Here is an 11,547-nt window from a genome sequence, read left to right as displayed (position 1 = left end):
AAAAAAAAAAAAAAAAAAAAAAGGAAGAGATAGATTGTCCACAAGAGGCTCACTTTAGATGAAAGAGAAAGGATAGAAAGATATTGCATACAAATAATAACCAAAACAGAAGTAGGATGGCTCTACCAATATCAGACAAAATAAAAATTTAAGTAAAAATTTGTACTATTACATGACATAAGGAGCATTGAGAAGGTATAACAATCAAACATGAACACATCTAAGAGTCCCAAAATAAATGAAACAAAAATTAGAAGAACTTCAACTTCAATTACAGCTGAATACTTCAATGTCCTACTTTGAATAATGGATAGAACTAGACAAGAGATGAATAAGGAAATAGTGAACTTGAACAGTACAAATCTACTTGAGTTAGCAGACATAAAACATTCTACTCATGCCATGCATGGTGGTACACACCTATAATCCCAGCGATTTGGGAGGCTGAGGCAGGAGGATTGCAAGTTCAAGGCCAGCCTTAGCAACTTAGTGAGGCTCTAAAGGACTTAGTGAGATCCTGTCTCAAAATAAAAAAATAAATAGGGCTGGGGATTTTGCTCAGTGGTTAAGCACTCCTGGGTTCAATTCCTGGTGCCAAAGAAAATGCAGAAACAAGATAAACATGAAAAAAAATTAATTGTATAAGGCTGTATATGCTGGCAATGAGCAACATGATAAGTAAATTCAGAAAACAATTTCATTCATAAGAGCATTAGAGTAAAATACTAAGGAATATATTTAGGGAGATTTAAGATTTATACACTGAAAAGTATGAAATTTTAGGATACACCTGTAATCTCAGTGGCTCGAGAGGCTTAGACAGGAAGATGGCGAGTTCAAAACCAGCCTCAGCAAAGGCACGGAAGGCGCTAAGCAACTCAGTGAGACCCTGTCTCTAAAATAAAATACAAAAAAGGGCTGGGGATATGGCTCAGTGGTCAAGTGTCCCGGAGTTCATTCCCTGGGACCAAAAAAAAAAAAAAAAAAATGTGTGTAATTTTACTAAAATTTTAAAAAGATTTTAAAATAGAAAGTTTTCTTGTGTTCATGGATTACAAGACTTAATATTTAAAAAGGGAATACTCCCCCAAATGACCTATAGATTTAACACAATCCCTTTTAAAATCCCAATGGCTTTTTTTTCTTTTTACAGAAATGGAAAGGCTGATCCTAAAATTCATATGGAATTACATAGGTCCCAAATGGTTAAAACAGTCTTAAAACAGAAGAGCAAAGCGGGCTAGGGTTGTGGCTCAGCGGTAGAGCCCTTGCCTAGCACATGCAGGGTGCTGGGTTCCATCCTCAGCACCATATAAAAATAAAATAAAGGTATTATGTCCAACTACAACTAAAACAAAATATTTTTTTAAAAAAAGAAGAGCAAAGTTGGAAGACATACACATTCTGATATTAAGTTCAGCAATTAAAATAACATAGTACTAGCATAATGATCATCATATGGATGAATGGAACATAATTCAGAGTCCAGAAATAAACCTACACAGCTACAATCAACTGAAAATAAGGGTGACAAGACCATTCAATGGGGAAAGAAGTCTCTAACAAATGGTGTTGGGACAACTGCATATTACATGTGAAAGAATGAAGTTGGGCTGGATGTGGTAGTGCATGCCTGTAATTCCAGCAACTCAGGAGGCTGAGAGAGGAGCATCACAAGTTCAAAGCCGGCCTCAACAACTCAACAACTCAGCAAATTGTCTCTAAATACAAAAAAAAAAAAAAAAAAAAAGAGCTAGGGATGTGGCTCAGTGGGTAAGCCCCCCAACCCACCCCATTCTATCTCTAGTACAAAAACAAACAAACAATCCTTTCTGAAACTGTACAACACAAATCTTTGCAGCAGCACTATTCAAAATAGCCAAGAGGTGGGAACACCCCAAAATGTTTTAACAACTGAATGGATAAATATGGTATATATGAATTTTTCCATCATAAAAAGGAATTAAGTATTGATACATACTATGCCATGGATGAACCTAAATAAAAAAAAAAATCATACACAAAAAGCCACGATTCCATTGATATGAAATATCCAAAATAGGCAAATTCAGAGACAGAAAGCAGATCAGTGGTTTCCAGAGGGTGGGTAAACGAGGACTGAAGACTGACTGCTTAATGGGTATTGCATTTCCATTTGGGTTGATGAACATGTTCTGAAACTACATGATGGTGATGTTTACACAATATTGTTAATGTATTAAAATGATTAGAATGGGTCTGGGGTTGTGGCTTAGAGGTAGAGCGCTTACCTAGCATGCATGAGGCACTGGGTTCAATCCTTAGCACCAGATAAAGTAAAATAAAGACTACCTATAACTAAAAAATAAATATTTAAAAAATGATTAGAATGAAAAAATAAAATAAAATGATAGAATGGTAAATTTTATGTTATGTGTATTTTACCAGGATAAAAAATTTAAGGGCTTGGGTTGTGGCTCAGCAGTAGAGCGCTTGCCTAGCACGTCCACGGTGCTGGGTTCGATCCTCAGCACCACATATAAATAAATAAATAAAATAAAGGTATTGTGTCCAACTAAAAAAGTATTTTAAAAAAAATTTTAAAAAGTTTGCCAGGCATGATGGCACATGCCTATAATCCCAGCTTCTCAGGAGGCTGAGGCAACAGGATTCCAAGTCTAAGGCCAGCCTCAGCAATTTAGGGAGACCCTCTCTCAAAATTTATAAATGGGCTGGAAGCATAGTGGTAGTGTACTCCTGGGTAAAACCCCAGTAACACACACCAAAAAAAAATGCTTTGAAAGATTTTATTACAAGAATTAGAGGAAAAATGAAAGGGATCTGAAACTATGAAATAGTTCTAACGTGTTGAATGCAGCACATTCCCATAATCTGTATAAAAAAAAAGGCTCTAGGGCTGGGGTTGTGGCTCAGTGGTAGAGCGCTCGCCTCACACATGTGAGACCCTGGGTTCAATCCTCAGCACCATATAAAAATAAACTAAATAAAGATATTAAAAAGAGGCTCTACAGAAGAACAAGTCTGGCTTTTATTTTTACTATGCTACACATAACTTTTACCAAGAATTATTAAATATTGAAGTCTCTTATGTATCCATTCAAAAGAAAATCCTTAATGTCAAGGGGAAAAACAAAAATAAATTAACAATGTTAGATTTGAACCTGTTCATTATTCAAACATAAAGCAGGTATTATATTAATGGAGCATTAGCAAAGACAATATTTCTTTTTTTTTCTTTTTTGTGGTGCTGGGGATTAGAACCCAAGGCCTTGTGCACGCAAGGCAAGCACTCCAGCCCAAACCCCATTTTATAAAGAATAATTATGCAAATTCCTATTGGCACTACTCAACAATTTGTTTTGCCAATTTTATGTAAATAAGAAAACAAAATATGTTCCTTTCATTTGCAGTATTAAACAGTGGTAATTAAAACAAAAAGTTTTAACTAAAAGAATTTACAGATGTTAAGTTTTAAAAACAAACTTCTCCAAGCTTTAGATACAGATGCCTAAATGGAAAAACTTGATTTCCTGAACTATACCCACAAAGAGTATGAATTTCAAGAGTATGACAAAGACATCATATTAAGACCATTTAGCAAACTCAGGAAACTGCATTCGAGAAACTTTGAGGAACATTTTTTTGTGACAGTAGTCGGCCCAAAACACAAAATTATTAACAGAAAAGTTAGAACGAGTGCCACAAGTAAAATAAGCATAATCTCTAGTTGTCCTCTCAATTCTGGCCTTGGTTTTATACTGACTTCACAAAACTACTGGACTGTGAGCATTGGAATGAAACAATATTTATACTTGTATTTGATTTTTCTAAAATGGCATTTAAGAACAATTACCTACTCTGAAGATTTTGGGGGCATTTTACTTTTACCATACCCTCCCTCCTGATAGTCCCTCAAAATTATCTCAAAACTGTGGTTTTATAACTTTCTTACAATATGTGAATTTTAAAGATATGCCCCAGAAACTTTTTTTAAATAAAAGTTTTATTGGAGAAAAATAGAACCACCACGTACACAGGGAAAAGAGCACAAAAATTCAACTGATACAGAACAACTGAAAGTCACAATTATCCAATGTAGTCTGCAATTACTTTTTAGTTTCTTAAACAATTCCCCTTAATTTTTAATAGTCTTGCTCATTTTTCAGCTGAAATAGCATCAAGTTTTCAAAGAATTAAGAACTTCAAGGAAGGGACCCACTTTCAAGATACTGAAGGTGACATCAAGAGTCTCCTTCTAATAGGACCAACTCTTTCTAAAAATCGTTCAAGAGTAATTAGTGAGTCTGGTGTAATGGTCTACATATCTCAAGAGACCATCATGGGTGAGTTAGAACACTGATGGAGATAGATGGTTCAGTATGGAGAGGGGGCAAACAAAACAGCCACATTTCCTTGTCAGATGAGCTCCTGTGAGGCTGAAAAAACATAGGCAATGGCAGCTCAAAAAGAATTAAGAAGGAATTCTAAAATACTATATGCAGTTAGACAACAGTGTGCAAGTTGACGCAATTAGAGAAAAAAGAGGCAACTTAAAAAAAAATATATATATAGCTGGCCACAGGTCTTTGAGAACTCAATAAAATAATCAATAGTAGACAGAAGAGTCCCAAGTCTCCTCAATTGAAGGTTAGGAACTAGGCTTCTTTCCTAATGGCTCCAAATAGGAAGGAAATATGCTGTTGCAAAAAGCATTAAAGAAGTTCTAATTAAAAAAAAAAAAAAAAAAANCTAAATTGTTGCAGCTGGCCCTGAACTTGCCATCCTCTTGCCTCAGTCTTCTGAGCCACTGGGGATTACAGGTGTGCACCATACTCAGCTCCTGTATATTTTAAATCATCTCTAGTTTATCTACAGTACCTAATACAATGCAAATACTATGCCAATAGTCATTACATTATACAGTTCATGTACTGTTTAGAGAATAATGACAAGAAGAAATCTGTTTACGTTCAGTACAGATACAATTCTGCTTATTTTAGAGATGGGGGCCTGCCTCATTGTGTTACCCAGGATGGCCTCAAGGGCTCCTCCTATCTCATCCTCCTGAAGCTAGTATACAGGCACGGACCATTGCACCCAGCTAATGTAATTTTTTAAAGAATATTTTTCAAGCTGGGCATGGTGGCACATGCCTATAATCCCAATGGTTCAGGAAGCTGAGGCAAAAGGATCTCAAGTTCAAAGCCAGCTTCAGCATCTTAGCAAGTTCCTAAGCAACTTAGAAAGACCCTGTTTGAAAATAAAAAATAAAAAGGGCTGGGGATGTGGCTCAGTGGTTAAGTACCCCTGGGTACAATCCCTGGTACAAAAAATAATAATAATAATAATAATAATAATGATAATATTGTCAATTGGTTGAATCCACAGATGTAGAGCCCATAGATGGAGGGCTAACTTTATAATCTTGCTTGCTAATAAGGGGATTTTTCAGACCATGAACACTGGATAAAGAGGAGAAAGCCATGCAGGATATCTCACACCTGTAGCCCCAGCTACTCAGGAGACTGAGGCAGCAGAATCCCTTGGGCCTAGAAGTTCAAGGTCAGCTTGGGCAACACAATGAGACCCTGTCTCAAGAACAAAACAAGGGCTAGGGATATAGCTCAATGGTAGAGTGCTTGTGTAGCATGCATGAAGCCTTGTGTTCAATCCCTAGTACCACCAAAACAAAAAAACAAAATGAAAAACTCTCAAAAAATTCCATCTAGTAATCCCAAGGTTTGAATATCAAGAGATTTTTCTGTTAACTATGATGAGACACCTAGACTACTGCCACATTATAATGACACTTCTACCTTCCTAGCAGTGATCTCTCTCTGGCTGGAGATAAAATGACTATTAGGCAGAGCATGAGGGTGGAGTATGATAATGAGGCAGTATCAGGTTTGGAGAAGAGAAAAAGCCTATCTTATTAGAATCAATAGCTATTGAGTGCTTATTATATGCCAAATCCAACGCTAAATTTGTTTTTATATTCATGATCTCCTTTAAGCCTCACAATAATCCTACGGGATAAATACAATTATTACTTCCATTTTATAAGAAGAAACAAGCTCAAGTGATTTATCAAAGTCCAAAGCTCTTAAGAACTCCAACATCCAGGAGTCTATCCAAACTATACTAAGTGTTTAGGAATCTTCTAAAACTTAAGATAATAGTTCAGAATATCATAATGTCTAAGCATCTTTACTACTGGGTGTTTACATGAAAACATATACATTTAATTGCCAATTTCAGTTTACCAGAACTACAGCCAGACTTTTCTTTTTCTTTTTTTTGGGGAAGTATTGAGGATTGAACCTAGGGGTACTTTACCACTGAACTACATCATTGACCTTTTTTTATTTTGAAATATGGTCTCAGTAACTTGCTGAGGAATCCTTCTGCCTCAGCCTCCTGAGTATCAGGGATTTACAACCATGTGTCACCATGCCCAGCTAGCTAGAATTTTTATAAGACACTAAAAGGAGGTTAGATTTGATCAGTGCATGCTGTATGCATGAATGGTACAGCTACACTGAAACCCATTAATATGTATAACTAATACATGTTAATAAAAATGTGAAATATGAAAAAGTCACTTAATGATAACTAGTTATCTGTACATAAGTTTGTTTGTTTTGGCTTTTTTTTGTTTGTTTGGTGCTTGGAATTGAACCCAGGGACCTTGCTTGCATGTGGTAGGCAAGTGCTCTACCAATGAACTATATGCTATCCCCTGTACAGTTTGTAATAAACATTTATATAAGCTAACTAAATGTAAGACTTAATGCAACCTAAAAAATAATCAAACCTGCCAAATACCAAGGTGTTTCTTTTTCTTTTGGGCGGGGGGTACTGGGAATTGAACTCAGAGGCACTCAACCACTGAGCCACATCCCCAGCCCTATTTTGTATTTTATTTAGAGACAGGGTCTCACTGAGTTGCTTCGCACCTCGCTTTTGCTGAGGCTAGATTTTAACTTGTAATCCTCCTGCCTCAGTACCTGAGCCACTGGGATTACATATGTGCAACACCACGCCTGGCACCATGGTATTTCAAGGAGAAAAGAAGTTCAAAAGAAATACACTGAATAAACTTGAGAATGTCAATAATTCAGTTAGCCATTAAACTTTCAGGTATAGGGGCTTCTATAAATTGTTGCTCCCTTTTTTTCATAGCTTCCCACATATGCCAACAAAGTCTTCTTTTTAATCATATGCATAAGCACAGGAAATTAAAACTTGTTTCTCTAAATGGTCTTAAGGCCTTAATCTGAGTTTGTAAGATTAGTGTTCAAAAATTCAACATATTCTTTTATTTATAGCAAGCTTAATATGAAAACATGTAAGTACCTACCTTAACTGGAAATTTTAACTGGTTGTACACTTCAGAAACAAGGAGATTGTGACTAAGTGTCTTCCTCATCTTCATAATCCGAACAATTGCAGCATCAATTTGATACTGTCTATCTTGAAATACTCTTTCTGTAGTGCTTGCTTGCTCCTCAACCTAAAAAAACAACAACAAAAAAGCTAAACTTAAGAAAGAATTGTACCTGAAATGAAACTTGATGACTCACAAAAATTGCAAATTAGGGACACGACATTCTTCTGGTTTTACATGTACTGAATTATCTAAGTAAGTGATAATCCCAGTGATGATGAACACAGAAAAGACAGAAAAAACTCAATAACTCCTCCCTATTTTAATTATATTGCCTTGTACTAATGGAGTAAAGCCAATACCAGTTAATAGAATAACACTGTCTTTGAACTGATTTTCTGGAAGTACAGAGGGCTGATGCAGATTTTAACATATTATTCTTTTCTACTGCCTCAGCCTTCCAAGTAGGTGGGATTATTAGCATGCTCTATCAGCTACCATTTTCTTTTACTGTTCTCTTCCTGATAAACTTATGAGTACCAGTACAAGAGCTTGTTCACCAGATTTCTGTATAAAACCAGCTGTATAACAGTTTCTGACTGAAGAAAAATAAGTCAGTCTTTGACAAGTAATTTTCATTTGGTAATATATAAACCTCAAATACATTCCATTAGGGCTTACATTCCTTTAAGATTTACACAAATTTAGGTGTTTAGGAGTCAGTTTGCCAATCCAGATACTAAAGTAAAAATGTTAACCTTTAGTACCTAAAATGAAAGAATGATTTGAATTTTTTGCATCAGTTTAATTTCTGGTACAGCATAAATGGTTTGGAAGGAAGGACAAGGTAATCTTTTTCTTTAAACATTTTTTTTTGTAGTTGCAAATGGACACAATACCTTTACTTATTTTTATGTGGTGCTGAGGATTGAACCCACTGTCTCACACATGCTAGGTAAGTGCTCTGCCACTGAGCTACATCCCCAGCCCCAGGACAAGGTAATCTTTTACATTAACATCGTGCTTTGATGTATGTGTGAAAAAGGAATTTGTTTGAGGATACTGACCCTGGTCTCACATTAAAACTTTTCCCCCCAGTATTGCATTATACCTGGTTGGAACTGAAGCCAACCTGTTCAGGATGTTGTGGTTGGTTTCCTTAATAAAATATCTTACAATTCAAATGGCAAAAATAAAATATCTAACTTCACTGTTAATCAAAGAAATAATTAATTAAATCATTAAAATTCTTCAACAAGCAAGTTGGCAAAGATTTTAAAAAGAAAATATAATCTTGAGCTGGGGTTGTACTTGCGTAGCATGTGCGAGGTGCTGGGTTTGATACTCAGCACCACATATAAAGAAAGAATGAAAAAAGAAAGAAAGAAAATATAATCTTTAGTGCTAGTGACGGCACAGTAAGACAGGCACTTATGCTGCTGGGTAGAGAATAAATTGGTCTAGAATTTACAGAACACAATATGGCATTATTTTTTATGTTTTTATTAGCATATTATAGTTATACTTAATAGTGGGGAATATAGCATTATTTGCTAAGATGTTTAAAATGTTCACATTGTTTGACCCAAAAAAATTGACTTCCATGAATTTATCATAAGGGAAAGATCAGAGAGATTAAGCTTTAGGTACAAGGACATTTCTTGCAGATTTATTTATAATACTAAAAAGTTATGAATTTGGAATTTGAGACCAGACTGGGCAACACAGTGAGACCCCCTCAACCCCCACATAAAAAAAGTCATGAATTTCAGTGCCAAAGAATCAACAAATTATAATGGCAATGTAAAAAAAATATTATGCAGTCACTTGTCACTTTTGAAGATATTTATAAGCATAGAAAAATTCTCAAGGTTGGGGCTGGGCTTGTGGCTCAGTGGTAGCATGCTTGCCTAGCACATGGGAGGCACTGGGTTTGATCCTCAGCACCACATAGAAAAATAAATAAAAGTTATGTCCATCTACTGCTAAAAATATTTTTAAAAGTTCTCAAGGTTGAAATTAAATGAAATAAGCAGGATATAAAACTACATTGGCTATCAACCCAATCATGAATACTCCCGGACAAAAAGAAAACCCCAAATCAAATATGGAAGATTAGATATTGGCACAGAGAATGTATTAAGGTATACAATGTTTGTAAATTTCTACTATGAACATATAGAATTCTTATGTATTAAGACTAGGAGAAAGGAAAGCAAAAGATTTACCGTTTCTTTCATCTGGATTTGATTGATCTTTATCCTGAAAAGTTTGTGTTTGAAATCATCATTACAAATGAACTTGTCACCATCTTCGATATCTTTGCCCTTTGGATTTTTTGCCAGAACTCTAGCTTTGCCACAGGCTAATGATTGCAGTGTTCTCCTTAACTCTCCATCCTCTAAAGAAACAGTAATTTAGTTATCTGTTATCAGCTCATCAGCATGAACCTCATGAACATTCAAGCTCAATCTAGCTTCCATCCCTTCCATCCATCCCTCTATTCAAACTTCTCCCCCCACCCAAGGTCACCAAATACTTTGTCCATGTCTTATCTAATAGTATTTTTCCTGGTCATCGTCTACAGGTGTTAATTATCATTCCATGTAGATAACTATAACCAAATCTGAAATGACATTTGACTTCTCTCCAGTCCTGCGTTTAAAGGACACCTTCTCTAGGCTGTCTGACTATCATAACTCCAGTACATCCTTCTTTCCCCATAAAACTGCATTCTCTTTCCAACTGTTAGTGGTGATACCACTAATATACTAACTACCAACATACTATGATGAAAAACTCTGAAATCATCTTTTAACTCTTTTTCTTCATTCCTCCATGCATGTAACAGCTGCTTCCTTTGAGATGCCTCTTCTCACTGGCCTCATTCTAGTCAAAGCCCCTTAGTATTTTATGCCTGAATTATCACAATAGCTTCTAGATTAAAATATCTTCATCCTCCAAGTTCCCCTGTCTACTGATTCCAGGTAAGTTATCCAAGTAAGTTACTTCTATTACATCCCACATGAGACCCTATAATGTACATTTCATTTGTTAGATTTACCAGGCCTTATCTTACCAATTGAATTTTGTAGCTCACTATTCTATGCTACAATTAAACTCTTCATGATTCCTGCCATGTTGTCCCCACTCCTAAGTACCAAGTTTTTTCACACAATTTCCCCTTGCCTCATATGCCTTCTCACTGACCAAAACTTAAAAGTCCAGCTCAAGTTCTACTTCCTTTATGAGGGCTTTCCCAACCGTGCCAGTCTCAAGTTATCTCTTGTTTTTGTTTGTTTGATTTTGGGGTGAGTGGTAGTGGGGATTGAACTCAGGGTTACTTGACCACTGAGCCACATCCCCAGCCCTATTTTGTTTTTTATTCAGAAACAGGGTTTCACTGAGTTGCTTAGCTAGCGCCTCACTTTTGCTGAGGCTGGCTTTGAACTCCTGATGCTCCTGCTTCAGCCTCCAAGCCAATGGGATTATAGGCATGAGCCACCATGCTGGGCTTCGTTTATTTATTTCAAATGTCTTTTCTCTCTTTCTCCATGGTTACATTAAGTGTATGGAAGAGAGAGATTATTCCTTTGTATCCTCCAGACTTTAATGTAGTTGTGTGCACATGGTGGATACCTAATAATGCTTGCTAAACAACTGGTTCAATACAAACCTATCCCGGTAGCTTGCTTGATCTCTTCTAAACTGAACTCCTCTCCCTCATTAAACATTAGCAGCACCAGTGTTTGAAAAAGAGAGACCTGGAGTTCTTTTTTACCCTGTTGGAAAAACAGCAATGTTTAACCATAATTAAAAAAAAACAACATAAAATATTAATCAAACTAAAAATCTCTCATAGGAAAAGCATTTTTCAATTAGTGGGTTTAGAAATGGATTAACATTATTCAGAAAAACCACTTGAGGTGGTAATACAGTATGTTCAGTGTAGGGTTTAGGTATGATCCTTCCTAAAATAAGGGGAAGGATTAGTTAATCTCTTAACAGTTTAAACCTTATAATTAAAATAATTTTCATTACTTTGTTATTCTAATAACTCAGCCCATTTGTCCTTACAGACATTCATCACAAGCAGTAACAAATCACTATATCAAATGCATTTTTTGACTTGTTTGATTCGGATTAATTTGGGAAAATAT

General features: G+C 35.8%; 1 protein-coding gene across 2 annotated transcripts in view; it reads right to left on the bottom strand.

The window, feature by feature from the left end:
- Window positions 1-7,318: 7,318 nt before the first annotated feature.
- The window catches only part of Cul4b (cullin 4B), a 44,358-nt gene continuing 40,129 nt past the window's right edge, over window positions 7,319-11,547 (bottom strand). For both annotated transcript variants that reach the window (XM_015498506.2, XM_015498507.2), the window contains exons 17-19: window positions 11,064-11,169; window positions 9,616-9,788; window positions 7,319-7,513 (exon numbers count right to left, since the gene is read on the bottom strand). In XM_015498506.2, coding sequence (XP_015353992.1) covers window positions 7,334-7,513; window positions 9,616-9,788; window positions 11,064-11,169 — 459 coding nt within the window. In that variant the 3' untranslated portion in view covers window positions 7,319-7,333. The remainder of the gene's footprint in view (window positions 7,514-9,615; window positions 9,789-11,063; window positions 11,170-11,547) is intronic.

This window comes from Marmota marmota, unplaced genomic scaffold, assembly GCF_001458135.2.
Source record: "Marmota marmota marmota unplaced genomic scaffold, marMar, whole genome shotgun sequence".
NCBI lineage: Eukaryota > Metazoa > Chordata > Mammalia > Rodentia > Sciuridae > Marmota > Marmota marmota.
This window is presented reverse-complemented; position numbering and strand designations above follow the sequence as displayed.